The 19,967-nt window shown below is 39.8% G+C and overlaps 2 protein-coding genes across 2 annotated transcripts in view; both read left to right on the top strand.

The window, feature by feature from the left end:
* LOC146491659 (aryl hydrocarbon receptor-like) overlaps positions 1 to 9,526 on the top strand; it is a 94,642-nt gene extending 85,116 nt beyond the window's left edge. The window contains 8 exon segments of the mRNA XM_085152596.1: positions 1,281 to 1,395; positions 1,598 to 1,737; positions 1,838 to 2,040; positions 2,132 to 2,241; positions 2,407 to 2,548; positions 3,934 to 4,367; positions 4,370 to 5,484; positions 7,172 to 9,526. Of these exon segments, the coding sequence (XP_085008722.1) occupies positions 1,281 to 1,395; positions 1,598 to 1,737; positions 1,838 to 2,040; positions 2,132 to 2,241; positions 2,407 to 2,548; positions 3,934 to 4,367; positions 4,370 to 5,484; positions 7,172 to 7,255 (2,343 nt within the window). The 3' untranslated portion in view covers positions 7,256 to 9,526.
* Positions 9,527 to 11,473: 1,947 nt separating this feature from the next.
* LOC146491657 (aryl hydrocarbon receptor-like) overlaps positions 11,474 to 19,967 on the top strand; it is a 57,327-nt gene continuing 48,833 nt past the window's right edge. Inside the window, exons 1-2 of the mRNA XM_085152597.1 lie at positions 11,474 to 12,051; positions 13,813 to 14,000. Of these exons, the coding sequence (XP_085008723.1) occupies positions 12,011 to 12,051; positions 13,813 to 14,000 (229 nt within the window). The 5' untranslated portion in view covers positions 11,474 to 12,010. The remainder of the gene's footprint in view (positions 12,052 to 13,812; positions 14,001 to 19,967) is intronic.

The raw sequence follows: 19,967 nt of genomic DNA, 5'->3' as shown, positions 1-19,967 counted from the left end.
ACAGTAGCCACAATGGTAATGTAATAAGTCACACTCTACAAAAATAAAATGTCAATATCACTATATATAAATTCAAATCAGGTGTATGCATTTAATTTAAATAGTTTCAAACTAGCTTTGGGTGGTTGTTTAAGTGTATTTAGTCAGATAAACATGCAAACACATTTACACAGAAGAAGTGTCTAAATTTCCTCCACACTGCTGGAGGTACTTTTACGATGTGATTAAGAGTCTTTTCATAAGTTAATTTTAACGTTATTGCGGTTTTGCATCGCTTGTTATTTCACACCTTTATTTAAGACATGTGAGGGTCATTTTCCTGTGTTGTATTAACAAAACAGGGTTGGGGACTTTTTTTTTTTTTTTAGGTAACTTTAACTTATGGTAACTTCATTCTATGGGAGAAATATTTTCAGTCAAATGTAAATATGTACTGTGCAAAAATATTGCACCACCCTTCATTTCTTTCTGTTTTGCTTCCAAGGAGCCAGACTGTTTTTTAAGGTGGCCTTGAGCAATAGTTTATCCAGACTTCCTGAAAGCAAAAGTCAGAACAAAAGGCAAAAAACATCCAAATAAGATTCCATCAAGAAGCCCGGAGAACTATTCCTGAAGACTTCTTTTACTTTTTTTTTAATTAAGAGTTTTTGATTACCTTTCTGGTGTTTTCCATGGTGATTTTCCCTGCGTTGCATTTGCAATTTAACATATCATAATATTATAGGGTTTTTGTTTTGTTTTTTTTACCAATTTTTTTGTTATTTAATGAGAGAACAGAAAAACATAAAAATGACAATAAATTCATGCAAAAGAGATAAACAGTTAAAAAACAAAACCAACTACAAAACCAACCAAAGAAGAAGAAAAGAGACTGCATAGAGATAAAGAACTAGTAAAACTGTTCTCACAGTGATGTGAAATCATAAAGGAAATGGGTGAAACTAGTAAAGAAGACACAAAGCAACTGCAAAAATATCATGAAACGATGTAAAGTGAGTGGAAAAAATAAACAAAACAAGCAAAGTGAAAAAATCAAAGACATAAAAGCACTGTAGGAAAACTAGATGGAACAAGCAAAGGAGAAATAGGACATTGGACCAAGAAGAAAGATGATTGATTGTAAGCGCAATTGATAAAATGAAGAAATAAGCTTAACTGAAAATATTTTAAAAGGTTAAAAAAGACAAAGCACTAGATGTGAAAAGCAACCGCTTGTGTCAGAGGAAAGTTTTGAGGGTGATTCGTGTCGTTAAAAATATGTTTCTGCTTCCTGCTTCCAGTCGGACGTCGTCCATCAGAGCGTGTTTGAGCTGATCCACACAGACGACCGAGCTTTCTTCAGACAGCAGCTCCACTTCTCTCTCAACCCAAACACACAGGGCGCCGACGGCCCCAGTAAGTCTGCCCACACTTCACAGTGATCACACCTGTCCAGGTGACCTGCAGAGGAGGAGCCAGAAACGTGGCCACGTCTCTTTGCTGCTGCAGTCTACATTTTCCAGTGTGATTTTGTGTATCTGCGGTGCTCGTTTTAATTCTTTTGCATCTTATTGCTTCGTGTAATAATCTAAAGATGAATGTTTCCTCATCGCTCCAGGTGACCAGAGCAACCCTGAGATCAGCAGCAACATAGTGAGCTACAAGCCGCATGCCATCCCTCCAGAGAACTCGTCCTTCCTGGAGAGGAACTTCTGCTGCCGCCTGCGCTGCCTGCTCGACAACTCGTCTGGCTTCCTGGTAAACACGCACACCAACACGCCTCACTGCACCGGGATCCACAAGATGTTCCTGGCCTAAAGGGAGGTCTTTATTCTTAAAACTGTGTGCTTGTCTTTAGGCTTTGAACTTCCACGGCCGCCTCAAGTTTCTCCACAATCAGAACCACGTGTCGGAGGACGGGTCACTGGTTCCTCCGCAGCTTGCTCTGTTTGCCATCGCAACGCCGATGCAGCAGCCATCCATCCTGGAGATCCGCACCAAGACTCTCATGTTCCAGACCAAACACAAGATGGACTTCACACCCATAGGTGTCGACGCAAGGTAAGGCACAGAGAGCTGTTTGAATCTCTCACTGAATGTCTGAATGAAGCTGTGGCGCTCAAGTGAAGTCTGGCGTGTGTTTCGTCCACAGAGCGAAGCTGGTTCTGGGCTACTCCGAGATAGAGATCAGTAGCAAAGGCTCGGGCTACAACTTCATCCATGCCGCCGACATGTTGTACTGCGCAGAAAACCATGTCAGAAGTAAGTCTGAAGCTCCGCTCGGTTTACAAAAGGCGAAAAATGCCAAAATAGGCACGACCGGTTTTAAATTCTGTGTGCATCACTTGGGTTCCATAACTCAAGAAATCTGTTGCTATCTGCCAGCTGCTGTGCAGCAAAATCTAAAAATGACACGTCTTCTTGCAGTGATGAAAACCGGAGAGAGTGGCATAACCATCTTCAGGCTGCTGACCAAGGCTGGCCGGTGGGTCTGGGTCCAGGCTAACGCCCGGCTCATCATAAAAAACGGGAAACCCGAGTTCATCGTGGCCCAGCAGAGAGCTTTGACGTAAGTCTGCTGACTTGTTTCCTCCAGCAGGAACATGAAGAAGAATTCATTAAAGCCGCAGTCAGACGTTTATCTGCTGCTTCTCAATCAGTTTGCTTTGGTTTCTTTCTTTTCTTTTAGTTCACTTTTATTTTTTGGTTCAACTCTTCCTGTTGGTTCCTTTCCCTTGTTCCTTGTTTCCTTTCCTCTCTGCGTTTTTTCACTTCTCGTTTCATCCCCTCATCGTGTACTTTATGCTTTCACTACTTGGTTCCTTTGTTTCCTCCCTTTCCTCTGTTTCTGACCTTTTCTCTTAATTCTTCCCTTTTTCTTGTGTCCTTAATCTTTCCTCCCCTTGTTTTCTTCATCATTTCTTCTCCTCTTCTTGTTCCCTTCGTTATTTGCTCTCTTGTCCTCGTTTCCAACTTTGTTTCCTCTCCTCTTGTTACTTTCCTAATTGCTCCCACTCCTCTCCCCGTTTCCTTTGTTTTTTCCTGTATTTTCTTGTTTGTTCTCCTTGTTTACTGTCTTTGCTTCCCTTGCTTCCTGTCATTTAATCTTTTTTCTAGTGTTTGATTTTCTCTCGTTTCATCTCCTTGTTGCGTACTTTATTTTCTCTCCTCTTCTTAACTCTTTCACTGTTTCCACTCCTCTCCTCATTTCCTTTGTTTTTTCTCCCATTTGCTTGTTACTTATCTTTGTTTACATATTTTTTCCTCTCCTTGTTTACTTTGTTTTCTCTACTCCATTCTTGTATCTACTGTTTGTGTTTCTTGTTTCATCTTGTGGTTTCTTTCATTGTTTCCTTCCCTCTCTTGGTTTTTCCTCTTATTTCCTGTTATTATGTCTTTTTGACTCCTGTTTCCTGTTTTGTTTCTTTTCCTCTTCCTATTTCCTTCACTGCCTCCACTCCTCTCTTCATTCCCTTTCTTTGCTTTTTTCCTCACATTTCTTTATTTCTCATCTTTGTTTACATTGTTTGTTTCCTCTCAATATTTCCTGTCCTTTTTTCCTTGTTTCCTCTACTCCTCTCTGGTCTCAACTGTTTTTTTCTCTTGTTTCATCTTGTGGTTTCTTTCATTATTTCCTTTGCTCCTTTTGTTTCCTTTATTTATTTTCCTGTACTTGTTACTTTCATTATTTCCTCTCCATCTCATTTCCCTGTGTCCTTGGTATGTCATTTCATCTCTTATTTCCTCTCTATGTATTCCCTTTGTTATCTCTCCTCCTTTCCTTAAATGTTCCTCTCCTCTCCTCAGTTTCTCTTCTTCCCTGAGTCCTTCATGTTTCCTCTCCTTATTTCCTGTGCTGTTTCCTCACTCTCATAAAGACAGAGGTGTTTGGCTCAGTAAATGGAAAGCTTGTTTTGGACCCAGTGGAAAACTCACTTATGTGTTCACCTGCAGAAATGAAGAAGGAGAAGAGCAGCTTCGCCTCAGACGTCTGCAGGTGCCATTTAACTATGCCACAGGAGAGGCGCTGCTGTATGATGTCACCCCCAACATTGAGCCCCGTGACCCGTGCTCCGCCCCCAAGCAGGGGAAGTTTGACAGTGACGCCATCAGTCGCGACTCCTTGCTGGGCTGCATGCTGAATCAGGACCATTCGCTCTATTGTGATCAGAACAGCGCCAACACCCTCAGCAACCTCAACGACATGGTCTTCAAGGATACCAACGCCACACTCAATGTCCCCGGAGACACAGAGCCCAGCCCGGCAGTGGGAAACGTAGTGAAAGCAGAAGCCACGGTTCAGGAAATCATGGAGTCCCTGCAGCAGATCTTTGGGGACGGTGAGCTCATCGAAAGCCTGCACGTTGAGCCTGATGAGCTTAAGAGCTGGAGAGCACGCTGTTGCAGATGAGCTGCCACGGTGGGTTCGGCGACGACCTCAGCGACATTCTCAACAATGACATCCTGTCTTACGTGGAGGAGCAGCTGCAGAAGGATGTCGGACTCAACCTGCCGCAACAGATTGACGGCATCCCAGCCTGCCTCTCTGGTTTGGACCCACTTCAAAACCAGGATCCAGATCAAGGCGGGGAGCTGAACTTTGACTGGGCTCTCGAGACGCAGACCCAGCTGATACCCAACGGAGTGCAGATGGCAGCGGTCCAGCAGACGATGAAACTGAGCCACATGGACTTTCCTCAGCTTAATTCTTCTGGTCCCAATGGACTGACCTTTAACAACGTCCTGCCAAACAGCTTTCCTCAAACACAAAGTCAGCTAAAGGCCAGAAGCATGGACAACAACCTCGGAGCGTTCCCGCTCAGGCAGCCTTCAACCAACCCAGTGCCTCTTCACATGATCCCAGCCAACCAAACATTTGGCCTCCAGGACCAAAACAAGGAAGGACAGTTAAATAATGTCTTTACCTTCCAGGGCACCAAGTGCAGCAAATCAATGTCACACCAAGCAGACAGCTGTGGAGAAACATTTGCCTCCAATATTTCAAACAAGGCTGTTTTCTCTTCATCACTCAGCTGCATGCAGAGCCACTTCCCTGTACAGACCCCAAACGGCAACAGTCAGAGGCAGGTGTGGCCTCAGCAGCAGCAGCTGATCACGGGTCAGCAGATGGGCTCTTTCCAGAGGAACCCCACAGACATCGGCTCTCTCAACAAGTTCATGACTCCAGAGACTTCTAATCCACTTCCTGTTCAGCAGATCTTGGAGCAGTCGCCGGCTTCTACAAGCTGTATGTACAGAAATGCCGCCCCAGGACTGCCTGTGAATGGCGTGCACCACAGTCAGCCGAGGTTGAACCCGGCCCCCAGTCAGATTCCCTCCAATCCCTCCTGCTTTTACCAGGTCGGAGAAAGAGCCATATCAGGAATGGCTTCGATCCCAAATTTGGATGAGGCCTCACTGTCCTGTCAGATGCCCACTGGTCTGAAACCGAACGGCCTGCTGGGGCAGCAGAAGCAATATCTGAACTTCAGTGAGCAGACGCAGGTAAAGAGCCAGTTCAGCAACATTAATCTTTGTAGAGCTGTGAAGTTGAATGGTTTGAGGTTTTAATACAGACACTGATGCCGATATTTGGTTATTAATCTGGCAGTATCTTTTTTGTCTTTTAGACACATGAAACACAAACAGACTTCCCTAAAATTTGTTGTGGGGCATTATTTATGAGTCCTTACTAAGATAATAATTCAGTTTAAATCCAATTCAATTCAATTTTATTCATATAGCACCAAATCACATCAACATCATCACTCAGTTGAAGGGTGTTTCTCCCGTCTCTTCTTTAGTCTGCATTTAAAAATGTCAATTATCAGTGCTTATAAATGCTGTGTATCTACAAACAGCTAATATCGGCTGATATATCCTGATATATTGGCACCACTGATATATCGGTCAGGCTCTAGTAAGATGAATTTGGATCATAGATGCTATCAGATTGTGTTCAGACGCATTTCCATTTTCAAATTAAGTACAAATGTAAACAAATCCTAACATCAGAAGATTGTACTGTGAAGGAGGACTTGGAACTTTGACAGCTAGTTTTTGGTTTATCTCTGCGTTTTCAGGGTTATGAAGGGGGTTGAGTTCCAGTTAACATGTGCCACCTACTAATCAGTCAACAGATGTGCAGTTCATAGTTGTTTACTGGTGGATCTCATGGCGCGTCCACACAAAGTTCTACCTTATGATACTCGTGTACATGAAGACCTGTAAATATTCACCCCTGGCAACCGACTGATAAGGACATTATAGATCATATTTTTGCAGTTTACCGTGAAGTCATATCAGTCAGCTCACTTTGCTCCAAACTTGAAGCATTTAGCTCCAGGAGCCCTCACACACTGTCAGTGAGCTTAGGCTCCAGGTCTGATTGCCGGTGGTCTCGGGCGAATGTCAGCTGATGGATTTTTGTGAGTCAGAAGTTGAATTATTTTAACTCACGTGAATGTGGTTTCGCCGCTGTTCACATCACCTGGTGTTAGTTTGTTTCAGTTTGTCTTTATCACAAACTCATCGTATGTAATTGCAGCACGAGATGACCTTTCAAACAGTTTTTTAACAACTTAGCCAGTCCCAGCTGTCACAGGGCGGGAGGTGAGGGGCACCAGCTCAGAAAGACACACACAGCTGTTCACACTCATGTTCACACTTACGACCAATTTAAAGTCATCACTTAACTCAGCAAGCACATCTTTGTGGTGTGTTTCTCAACACAGGGGCAACTACAATAACACTTTCTGGTAAAACACTGCCCCCTCGTGGGGAACACTTTGCAGCCTCTAATTACCATGTCCTATACTTTTCTCCTTTAGAATCTACAACTGTTGTCTTATGTGATGTATTTTTATACACATGACTTTGCTGTATCTGCTATAGCTTATAATTGCACACAGAGGGGTCGATCAGATGTGTTCTTGACACAGCTAGAAATTTAATGTCAGTGTTTTTCATCCGCATACAATGGCACTCCAAGTCCTTTCATGTCTGGGTGATTTTGGTCTAGAAACAGTTGTTTTTTTAATGTTTAAAAAACTAAATTCAGCTGAATTTTAAACATGAAAGTCCACTATTAGTCGAACTGTTGGATCAGTTTGTGTTGGTAGGTTGCATTTGCATCCTTTCTGTGGTGTCTGAAGAAATTAGTCCTTCTCACTTGTCGTTTGTCTTCACACAGATGAACAACCAAGTTGTTGGGAACGGAGTTTTCCCCTTCCCTTCGCTGCCCAATGGGAACATGTGCTACTCAGAGAACAAATAGGAATCAGTCGCTGTGACTTCTGGACGGCAGAGGATCTCAACTTGAACTGAAAGGAAAAGACTGAAGAATAAGAAAGTGCCAGAAAATGGACAAGAAGACAATCAAAGACACCCCTCCCTCCCTCTTTTTATTTGTTTTCTTTTCTTTCTCTTATGACGAAACAGTGATGAAAGCTGTTAGAGTTCATGTTTGGTTCAGGGTGGCTCAACAGGACGAAAAATCAGGATAAAAGCTTGGATTCCTCTTTCGGATGTGGTTGGATTGTACCAATGCAAAACAACTGCTTGGCGAGAATATTTGGATGTATGGGAACCAAAATGAGTCCAGTCTGACTGAGTTGATCCCTCTGATGGAAACAAGTTAAAGGGCGCTGCTTTTTAACAGAGGTAGGTGAAGCTGACATGACCAACCAATCAGACCTCAGCCACCAAAACCCAGTTAACCGACTCAAATTGTTTTAATATATTTGAAATGAGTTTTTAAACCAAAAAATGCCCCAAATTTTGAAAACAGGTTTTCCAACAGCTGGCAGAAACTCAGCAAAAAAAGGAAGGAGGCTCCACCTGGTGGTGCTATCCAGCAATTGCACTTTAAAAACCAATTAATTAAGAGGAAGATCACTATATTAGTAAGGTCATTTATATATTCTGCCACAGATGAGGACTGGCTGGTTGGGTTAGCTTCCCCCTGTTGTAATAAAAAGCAGATGATTTCCCCTTCTCCTTTATTTTTTTATTCTTTTTAAAAATCCCCTTACTGTGTGGATGGGACGTTTCTGGGTGGGACAGATGGACCTGGAAGTTAAAGGAAACATCACTGAGGCAACCGCCTCTCAATCCTCTGCCGTCTGCAATGTACACAATTTCGACACCTTTGCTAATTTGAACGCTCAGAAGGATAGCATATACCAACCTTTTTTTTTAAACATTGCTGTTTTATGTCCCTTTGAACAGGCATCCTGATTCAGTTCATTTCAAGTCTTTACTGTCCCAGTGAGGGAGATTTGCTTTGCAGACAGGGTAGAAAATTATTGTAGTTTAAAAAGAAAAGAAACGCACAACCAGACATCGGCATCATCCTACTAACAGACCATATGTAAGATTTAATTCAGTGAAAACAGCTGCTTGTTGATATATTTTAAGAGCTTTGTCACTGAGCCAGTTTTCTTTCCTTCCTTTTCCTTTTGTGTTGTTGCTTTATTTTTATTGTACCAGAAAAAAAATTGCAGTGCCTTAAACTGACAGGAACTTTAAAGGGACAGTCAGTAGAGATTAATTAGAAGACCAAAGTTGCCCTTGCCTTAACTAAGTCACGCAGGCCCAAATAACCTCCAGCCACTAGGGAGAAGCATGCATTCTCCAAACAAGCAGTGCTCGAGGTTGCAATCAATCACAAAAAACTTCTTTGTGGTTGTTTAGATTGTTACCAGATTGCTGCGGTCACCTATTTGTTTCCATGAATGACAACTTTTTTTTACAGTTTCACTACCACTAAAATAGTTTGCAGACAAGTGAGCGTCAACTGCTTCAATCTGCTAGCGACCAACGCACTTGCAAGGAGATTTTTGGCGCAAATGATTCACCCAGCAACTGCAAGCAACCATTGTTTGCCTGTATGACTGAAGCTTTAGCCATTATTTGAGATTTTTTTTTTTTTGCACTACTCCTTTAAATTGTTTGACTTGCCAAAGCACAGTGAGAAGTCCGAGACTTACTATTGCTAGACAAAAAACTGAGAACAATTTAGACAACTTTAGTACTTAGTTGTTGTTGTTTTTTAATTATGTCATTTAAAGGTTATATCGAAATGTTTTAATGATAAAATCAAACAAATTAAAATAAAACTTAAACTGAGTCAAAGTTCAGATTTTTTAAAAAACTTTTATTGTTATTTTTTTTAAAAATCCAAACAACTAAATCTTAAAAAAAAAACTGAAGCTGAGGATGTTTTTCAAAACCAGATTTCTTGTTACCCACAACAAACCTCCATCCTTTGTGTCTTTTCTTCTCCTTTTACTCATTTCTTGCTATCGGAGTAACATTGAAACACAGAAGTAAAACACTCAGAGGCAGCTATTGTATATTTTACATGAGAGAAAAATGAAAAAAAAAAAAAGAATTCACACTTTATAGTGTCTTTTAAATTGACCTATTTTTGACTGTCTGTTTAAAACAGTTTAGGAAACAAAGCAACCTGTTCTGAGCTGTGAATTTTTGTTCACACGACTAAACCAGTGGCATCAAGGTTATAAACTAGTGCTGTCAGGGTTAATCTCGTTAAAATGACGTTAACACCATAACCGCATTATCGCGGCAAATCTCCGTTAGTGAGTTAACGCGGATCGCCCCGCATTAGAGCGTTACCACATTAGCGCCGTCCAGCCCCACGCACTACAATACATGTGTGGAACCCCACAAAACAACAGTTGGTCAGAGAATAAGTGAATAACTACACATAATAATGTTAGGAAAATCTCTTGATGTTTAATGTGTCTGAAAGAAAAAATCTGCCAGTATATCATAATATTGGATTTTTAGATTACCAATATCGGTATTGGTATCGTTCTTCAAAACCCTTTATCGGTCAGGCGCTGGTTATCTGAAAGTGTTTTTTAGTTTTTTACAGCTTGATCTAAAGCACCAGAATTTGACCTCATGCAGCTCCAAGTTTATGCCTGTGTAAACGTCGTTGTGAACTTTTGCAGCAGTTTCACCAAAAGCCATGAAAGCAAAACTAAATATCAGCACTCACGGGTGGAGATGGAGACTCAGTGCAGAAATAGTTCTTCACAGCACTTCTGCTTCTCCTCCTCCTCCTCTTCTTTTAATCAGAGCTTTTCTTCTTAAAGTATTCTCTCAGTGGAAATATAAATATCTCCTGTTGCTTTATCTACATTATACTGACTTTGTACTTTTACTCTACTTTCATTTTCAATCCGTCGGAGGCCAAGACTCCAAATGCAGTATCTTTGTGTAACTGTATATAAATATATATATTTGTCCTTTTATGCTTTTTTTTCTCCAAAGTATGTATTGTCATATATTGTGTATTTTAATATTGTATTGCCTTAACATGACCCACGCTTATCATTTTTTTTGTACATTTTCTGCACATTGCATATGTATGTAACCTCCTGTTATGATGTTTTTTTATTATATCTTGTGGCTTTGCCGTCAATATTTGGCTTTAATTGTGTATGAGTGTTTGACTCTTTACATGCTCACCATATAAATTAAATGTGATCTGATCACACAATGGCTTTATTTTATTTTATTTTTTTGTGAAAACAAAGTTTTTCTAAACCTCCTTTAGGAAAATTTGGGATTAAAAATAAAACAGTGGATTGAAATTCATAAATACATATTAATTAATAATTAACAACAAATAAAGTGATTAATAATACAATATAATATAATATTACTGGTTTGGATTGTTGTGATGGTTTCCACAGTGGCCACTAGATGACAGTGTAACTATTTTGGTAAGTTTGACTTTTTCCTTGAAGTTAAACTTTAAGTTGATTTCTGCAAATAGGGCTAGAAAATATATTTATAAAAAAATAAATACATACGTAGTTGTATGCTTTATGGACAGATAGATGTTTTGACTGTGATATAAAATTAAAATTGTGACAACAAATGTATTTAAAATTGCTAAAAAAGCTAAAGTTTTTCCAGTATATATGCTAACATGAGGCAATCGACCTTTAATGCAGCAATAGCACAAAATAAGTTGCTGGTAAACACATTATTTTAAAACTTGACATCGTAGAAGCCTAATTTAATAGTGAATCCTTCTAAAATTGAAGACATTTTTCTGCTTTTGAAACATTTAAGATTGCCCTTGAAACACAATTAAAGAACTCATATAGAGTCTGCTGTACAAATCCATATGCAAAATAAATTGCAGCTTGCAAGCTTTAAAAAAGTGCTGGTTGGAATTCCGATTAAAACACTGCTATTTTAAATTCAACTGATCGTTATTGTTTTTCTTACAACCAAACAAAACCTTTACTGCAATTTTTAAACATACAAAAAATGTATAGAAATGTATTTCAACAATGTATAATAATAATAATAATCCAGAAAAACTTTGTGGTTCATATTTTGTTATATTATGTAAAACAAAAAAACATAAACAAGGAAATGAATTTTAACACCAGAAAACAACAACATGTACATTTATGATGTTGAAAAATGTTGTTTTTTACATTTTAAATGAAAACTCGGCGACGTTTTTTTTTTGTTTGTTTTACTTCTCTTACGTCACCTCTGACCCGAAGCGCGCTCTCGGCTTCAAATCAGTGCCCAGAAAAGTGCCCGGGAAGCGCGCGCCGGTCAGAGAGCAGAGTAGAGAGAGACAGCAAACAGGGAGGAGCGCTTTGAGGACGACAACTGAAATTTATCGACGATTCTTACAGTTTTTGGATGTGTCAGGATGTGAAGCTCAAACTGTTTGTTTTTAAATGCTGGATTTGAGCCGCCGGCGGAGCGCCATGGACGGGATAAACCGGTGACGGTACCGTTACTACTTTGACATTCCTCACCGGGAGCCTCGGTGCCTTAGCTTCACTGTGAGTTTATCTATGGCGTCTGTTTCAGCCCTTTGAATTAGCGCTGTAGTTATCACGGTTCTGGCTAACGGTGACGGCCCGGGATGTTGCACATTAGTCGGTGAGAACAGGTGTTGGTGATCCGCGGTTTCTGGACCAGTTTGATGGATTTCCTCCAGCTTCACTGTGAATAAATCAGCGAGATGTATGCCGGGCGGAAAAGAAGAAAACCGGCCCAGAAAGGGTACGTTATGAAAAACTATATTTGTTATCGTGAACGCCATGTAAGTAGTAATGAAGTGGGTCTGTTGTAAGCTTTATTTTTATACACAAATATTATATTATTATTTAAATATGAAATATATATTATATTGGTCGTATTTATTGTAATGTTATGAAGACAGGCACAAAAAAAATCTTTTTTAAATGTTTATGTAAAACACTACAAATTTATAGTGTCACTAGCATGTTACAGATCGATGGATACAAATAAAAAGGCAACAATTGTTTAATAGTAACAAATATTAGCTTTTGATACTGACAGCAATGTTCCATGTTATTTTTGTTATCATTATTATTATTATTATTATTTGTAGTAGTAGTAGTAGTAAAAGTGCACTTTTACTAGTGGTGGTTTGTTAACTGCTGTAATAAAAAAAATTTATTTCTTAGGTTATGAGATGACCAGAAAGACTTCCCTTTTTCCTGTATTTGGGAAACTCTTTTTTGCTACAGCAGTTACTATATTAATATTATTGCTAACAGGGGATGGATGGATAGTAATCCAGCCATTAATATTGTTATTATTTTTATTATTATTAAATAACAATTATAATGGATGGATGAATTACTATGCTGATGCCCAAATAGAGGTGTGGTAGTACCCCCGTGTCTTGCCCTAAGAAAGCTGGGACAGACTCTCATAGGACACCAGTGCCAGGCTCCCTCGACCCTGAATTACAGAAGCAAAAGAAAATAATATCTGACATATGCCTCTCATCCGGACAGATGTATTGTATTTCACATGTGGCTTTGAGCCCCACACCAAAACAAACACAGTGAAAAATGCAGTGAGTGCCATCTGTAGAATTCACAGAGCATTCCTATGTCCATAAGTGCCAAACTATATAGGATTTGGGATTTTTAAGACTGATACCAATACCGATATTTGGCCGTTTAAAATTCTGATATGAAAGTTGATATTTTTTTGTCTTTCAAAATCAAAACACAAATAGATTTCTCTTAGTATTTGCTACATGTAGGAATTTATGACTCCTTACTATGATAACATGACAGTGCAGTTGAAAATAATCATGTCTAATTTTTATAACATTTTGACTCTGCTCCCTTTAGTTAGTTGTTGCAAACAGGGAAGTTGCAGAGCACCCTCTGGTGGACAAACTATGCAACGAAATTCTCCAATCTCTTCTTCGCTTTTTTACTTTTCAGTTATCAGCCATTATAAATGTTGATACCAATATATTGGCAAACAACTAATATATATATAATTTTATTTATATATTGGCAGTCAGAATTATGATCTGAATGCATTGTTGTGCCAAACACATTTTGCTTTTCCAAGGTTAGCTCTATAATTTATCTTGTTCAGGGTTTGTCGGTTTATTGCTTCATTTCTCTTCATGTTATTTAAAGTTGTTACATTATATGTGGTATACAGGGACTAGGGTAAGATGTAATAAAAGGACAGAACAAAATAGAAATGTGTAATGTATCACCAACTGCCGCACCTGTAAGAAAAACAAACATACAACACATGTAACTCAAACATTCGAAAATGCACAGGTACATAAATCAGCAATCTTCTTGTGGGATCTGTGTCTGTGTGTGTGAGAGCGAAAGAGAGAGAGTGTAGAGTGTGTGTGTGTGTGTCTATGTTATGAAATGTAAAATGAAAAAGAGGGTGGGAAGCCTCAATAATGCTCCCATAAGCCAGAGAGAGACAGAGATGGATCCAGGAAAACTGTAAAAATGTCTTGATTTCCAGAGTCAAACCGCCCCCCATCGAAGGCGCCAAATCCAACCCATCCAAACGCCACCGTGACCGCCTGAACTCGGAGTTGGACCAGCTCGCCAGCCTCTTGCCCTTTCCCGAAGATGTCATATCGAGCCTGGACAAGCTGTCCATCCTGAGGCTCAGCGTCAGCTACCTGCGCACCAAGAGCTTCTTCTCAGGTAGGAAACACTGCACAGGCTCACCTTTAGAAACACTGAGCTTTACTTTTACCCGTTGACCAAAGGCTGTCTTTAAGTTACCTTTGCTCAAGGTGGACTAAATGGCGGAACAAGAACACTGTAAAAGAAAGGGGTGTGCTTGATTTATAAGTCCAGAAAGTCAGCTGTGGGATTTCTTTGTGGTCCAAGACATCATCTAGTTTAGGCCTAAGTCCTGTTTCCTTCACAACCACCTCTTTTTCCAATTTTATTTGTTCATTTATTTATCGTTTCTATTATATTTTAAGTTCAAGGAAGTCCAATATAAAAACCATACTTTTTAAAGAATTCAATCACTGTGTGGTGTTTGTCAGGTTATTGAATAATCATGTTGAATACATGTGCTTACACTTATTATGGGTTTTGCCATAAAAGAGCATCTCTGCTGTAGCTGCCAGTAGCTCCTCACAGGAAGTTGACTGCATCTTTGCAGAGTGAAGTGATCTCGACTTAAAAAAGTGCAAAAGATGCATCTTGAACTTGAGAGAGATGCAGAAAGAAAGAGAAGGTGGCAAGTGTCAGCTTTGCCCTTTTCCTTCCTCACCTCCTGAAGTAGCTTTTCACACCTCACAAAGAACCTGCAGACACTGAGGCAGAAAGCATGCAGACAGAGATGGGGCCGAGAGGGTTTTAAGTACACAGAAAGGAGGTCAGAGAGACGGTCTGCCGGCCAGAGCAGACGGGAGAGTCAGGAAGGTTTTTACTGTTGTAAGGCAAAGAAATGATTCATCAGATGGAACATCAGTCACTTTAACACAGCTGTTTATGATGTAGCTGAACCAAATTTTATATAAGCGAGGCTCTGATGCAAGGTAGCTAAGACTAAGTTGGGTGATTACAGTTCCTCCTGTGGCCTCCTCTCTCCTTTGTCCTTCAGTTGCATTTTAGGAATTGAAACCTTCAGTGTGGGTTTTTTTTTTTTTTTTTTTGTGGTGGGGGGGCGTCCGTGTAGTTTCCATGTTTTGAGTGCAGACTTTGCTGCTTGCCTCTCTGTCCTCTTTGGGACTCTGTCATTGGTTAAATAAAATCCTGCTTCCTCCATTACAACCCACACCTTGCCAAACAGTGCAGACTAGATCTGACCAGATGCAATATATACACTCACCAGACACTTTTTTCAGTCCACCTGTTCAGCTACTCGTTAATCAGCCAATCACATGGCAGCAACTTAGTGGATTTAGCAACGTGATCAAGACCACCTGCTGAAGTTCAAACCGAATATCAGAATAATAAAGAAAGGTGATTTAAGTAAATTTTAACATGTTGTTGTTGTTGTTGGTCTGAGTATTTCACAAACTGCTGATGTAGTGGAATTTTCCCACACAACCATCTCTAGAGTGTACAGCGAATGGTGTGAAAAAGAGCCACAGTTCTCTGGTTGAAAATGCCTCGGTGATGTCAGAGGTCAAAGGAGAATGGTCAGACTGCTGTGAGCTGATAGGAAGGAAACTTAATCAACACTTGTCAAAACCAAGGTATACAGAAGAGCATCTCAACAGTAGCAGAAGACCGCATCGGTTGCCACTCGTGTCAGCTAAAAACAGGAAACTGAGGCTACAGTCACACAGGTTCACCAAAAACTGAACAAACACACGTTGGGTCCCTTAGTACTAACTGACATCATTTAAACACCACAGCCTACCTGAGTATTGTACGACAGTGTACCATCTTCTGATGGCTGCTTCCAGCAAGATAACGCACCATGTCACAAAGCTCAGATCATCTCAAACTGGTTTCTTTAACATGACAATGAGCTCACTGTACTTAAATGGGCTCCACAGTCACCAGATCTGAGTCCAGATAGCACCTTTGCGATGTGAAGCCAACAAATCTGCAACAACTGTGTGATGCTATCATGTCTATATAGACCAGACTGACGAATGTTTCCAGCACCTTGTTGAAGTGATTTTCAAAAATGTAATTTGGCTTCTCTGGCAGGTTAAAACAATACAGTTCTAACTTCTAGTTATTACCTTTAAAATAGTGACTTAAAAGCATCACTTTTGCCGTTTTAACCTCCTAGAACCTGGCATTCACATATGTGGCCATCACATTTTGGATTGACTAGATCAAAATACTAAATTTTGCTCCACAAGGGTCTGATGTCCATTTACGAGGACATTATACTGCCTCTGTTTTATCAAAATTTAAAACAAATGTACAAATCGGGTTAAAAAAAAAATCCGGTGATTCTTTGTTTTTACATTCATCGGGTCCCAATATGCCCAAATATCAAAGATAAATTAAAAATGCATGCCATGGAAGAGTTCAGGTCTTAGGAGGTTAAAGCTGTGCAGGAACTCTGTAGCAAGGACACAGAAACATATCCTGTTCTTGTTTAAGGAGTTTATATTTGGGTCCTCACAGAAAGTAACTTAGGAGCTGCCTGCAGTTAATAATTCAACCACGTTGAGCCTGAAGAGTTTATACAACAGAGCGAGGCTCAATGCTTGATTATGAAGGCAATGGTGTTTGTAAGGGTGTCAGTGATCGTGGTTGGTGGTGCTCTTTTTAACTTCAGTGGATATTATACATGGTTATGCTCAGGATATGTCAGCCCATTTCTACTGGAAATACCTTTTGGTTAAACCTTCAGCAAGGAATTTACATTTGCACTGTTACATTTTTATAACACTTTAATGCACATAAAAAACAGCTGCTTGTTTAAGTGAAAATAAATGGATGGGTTTTTTTTGCACTGGTAAAGTTGTGGAGTTGTATTTTGCCTCGCATCAATTATATCGTCAGTTATATCGTTATCGCAAATTTTCAAATATATATTGTGATAGATATTTTTGGCCATATCGCCCTGCTCTAGAAGTAACTATATAATTAATTGCCCAACATTGGTCATTATTTACTATATTTTGCAGACAGAGTTACAGACTCTCTCCCAGACCACAGACTCATACTCATAATACAAGTCAGAGCTTTATTTATTTATTTATTTATTTATTTATTTTTTTAAAAAAAAGAAAGTTGTGTTTTAAAAATTGGTGTTCATGTTATTTTTACTTCCAATAGTGTTAACATACTACACAGGTCACGAACAAGATTTTTAAAAATTTTCATTGTAAGTGGGCTAAAGCAGTTAATTAAAAGTAGTCTAACATAAATGTAAATGCTGTAATTTGATTATTTTAATAAACCATGTAACTTGGATGGATTCGATGCTGGCGTGACCTCAGTGCACACGTCTAAAGGACCGCTCGGGGAGTTTGTTTGCTCAGACACATGAAAACTTAGAGGGAACATTGGTGGTGACCCTTGCGTCTGTGATTCAGACTCTGTTTAAGAAGTGCAAAAGTGCAGGAGGATCAGCTTTGTCAAGGAGTTAGTGGGCTTACAGGCATAGCAGATGGATTTTACTCTGTGTGTGTGTGTGCGTGCGCGCATGGGTGTGTGTGAGGCAGCGCTGAATGTTTTCACAGATTATCCATTAAAAGCAGATTGTACATCTGTCCAAAAACAACAAACAGCCCTCAGAAATCTGCTCAGCCTGAAAAATCCTCCAGCGTCAGTCAGCGTGAGGGAGAACGCGACTTTGCCAGTTTATGCAAGATTATTTTGTGTGTTCAGTTAGATTTACTCTCCTGTTGTGTGAAATCTGATTGATATAAACTTAATCTAAGTAATGAGACTAACCAAAAAATTTACATATGGCCATCAGAGTACACAGACGTAGCTCCTAAAAATAATAACCTTTATTGCTTTATGCTTTATTTTCTGATTTAATTTCATTATTCATTCAACATATTGAGGATGCATTAAATCGTGTGTTGAACCATTAATAGTGGCTTTTTGTTTTCTCACAAATCTGTGTGTTGTAGACTTATTTTGGTTTTTAAAACCTGCATTTTTGTCCATTTTAGAGATATTTAGAGCAACATTTTAAAAGAGTAACAGCCACAAATGATAAATATAAAGCCACAAACTGCTTGGATATCCTGGATAATTCTCTTTTCTCACACTTAGAATGAGCAACATTTACAAAATAGGCTTTGAGTTTTTTAGAGCATGACCCAAAATAGAGCGACTGACTGTAAAACAAGGAGCCTGTGTCCATAATTACTTTTAACGGTGAAGGAACCACTCGTTCCAAACTGCGCTGCAAATCCCAGATAACACAGGGAATGACTTCCAGCCTTCTTTAATTTCATCCCTTTTCATTATCACAGTGTTGCATAACAATAGTTTGACTATATGTTGTAGTTTGTGAGTTGTGTGTGTGTAGTTATTAGGGACGTGCATTATGACAAAGAGGACACAAAAGTGCTGTTTCAGTGTTTCATACATTCACACATTTCATCGTGGTCTTGCAAAACACACTGTTCACAGCAGGAGTATTCAGTTAAAATTTAGGGAGGTCTAGTAAGAGAACATTTCCTCAAACAAAGCTCCAGAATGACGTAAATTTTACCTGCATTATGATTCAGTGCATCATATATCTTGAAGTAGCAGTTGTAAGTTGTAAATATAACAAATACAGATACAATTCAACAGTATTTCAGCCATTTTTGTTTATTACTAACTTTCACGGTGATCCGGGGGATATTCTGAAAATAAAATAATAATAATGAAATTTTCCTTTCTTTCAGGTAAAATGCATTTTTATTCACAAATGAGACACCCCCCCCCCCCCCCCCCCCCCCCCCCAGCCCTGACTAAAACATTACTTTCACCATTAGATGAGTTACCTGGATTTACTTTAGCAACCTGAAAAGGACTCTGTCTGTGACCTCTGACCTCTGTACTGGAGTTCTGGATCTTTCCAGGTTACTTACTTCCTTCTCTCTTCGTTTCTTTTGCTTCGTGTTCTGGGACAAAGCTTATGGCCCCCAACCCTGACCTCACAGCCCATTGTTCATTCAGTGGGCTGGTTTCAGTTTCTGTGCAAATGTACTGTATAAGGTTGGGGAATCCTGCAGTCAGCTGAGACTGAAGAAGTCACTTGGATGAGTGACGAATGGTTTTCTCCCACTGAAACGTTATGTCCAGATGAACAGAATCAACCTTTTGGGACTTACTTACCTGGATTATTGAGTATGCATCAAAATATTGGTTTGTAGTGTTAGCTAGTTATCAGATAAGCATGAGTTTGGATGATTTAGCTCACCTGATCCACTCTACACAGTGTATTGCTACGCCACTGTCTCCTGGGGAACTTGCTGAGTTATTAACTCTTCCACTCAAATCCTCTGTAGAGCTAAAAATGCACAACAGAAGCTTCAAAAACAGCCTGCAGAGGCATCTCCATACAAGTGCGTGAACCCTGAGTGACCCCCCTGTCCTCACGCTGTAGCACAGCACAAACGTATTGTAGGTCATCTCCCCGTGCCTGTGGTCATGAGATGACCCTTACACCTGAGTTTCAGCCACACAGTAATGTAGGTCTAAGCAAACTGAGCACTACAGTTAACAGAGATGAGATGAAAGCGCCAGAGAATGAAAACACAGCGGGATAATCCACTCATGGATGCTTTACAGAGCCTTTGAAGAGGAAAGGGGGCAGCTGATTGAACAAAGCAGAATCTGTAGTGCTGTGATGTCACAAATTCACTCCTAGGGATGCATCAAGAAATTATCAACTGATTCCGATATGTGATATAAACAGTTTAGGTCACAGTCAATGTTCCTGACATTTTTCCAATTACTTTAGGTTTCATTCATATAACACCAGTTCACAACAGGAGTTGTCTCAGATCCTGCAAATTAGAGAGAAAACCCCATGGATGCAGTTTCTGGAAATGAAAGCCACTGCGTGACAGCCTTAAACCTGCAAGAAGATCAAATTTTGAGTCGTCTCACCACATTTTCCACTTTGCCTCCGTCTGTTTTCAATGAGCTTTAGTCCAGAGAAAACGGCAGCATTTCTGGATCGTGTTCATATACGTCTTCTTCTTGATAGATGATAGAGCCTGAAGTATT

This window comes from Neolamprologus multifasciatus, chromosome 23 (genome assembly GCF_963576455.1).
Source record: "Neolamprologus multifasciatus chromosome 23, fNeoMul1.2, whole genome shotgun sequence".
Lineage (NCBI taxonomy): Eukaryota > Metazoa > Chordata > Actinopteri > Cichliformes > Cichlidae > Neolamprologus > Neolamprologus multifasciatus.
The sequence above is the reverse complement of the archived record's forward strand: the minus strand, read 5'-3'. Positions and strand labels throughout refer to the sequence as shown.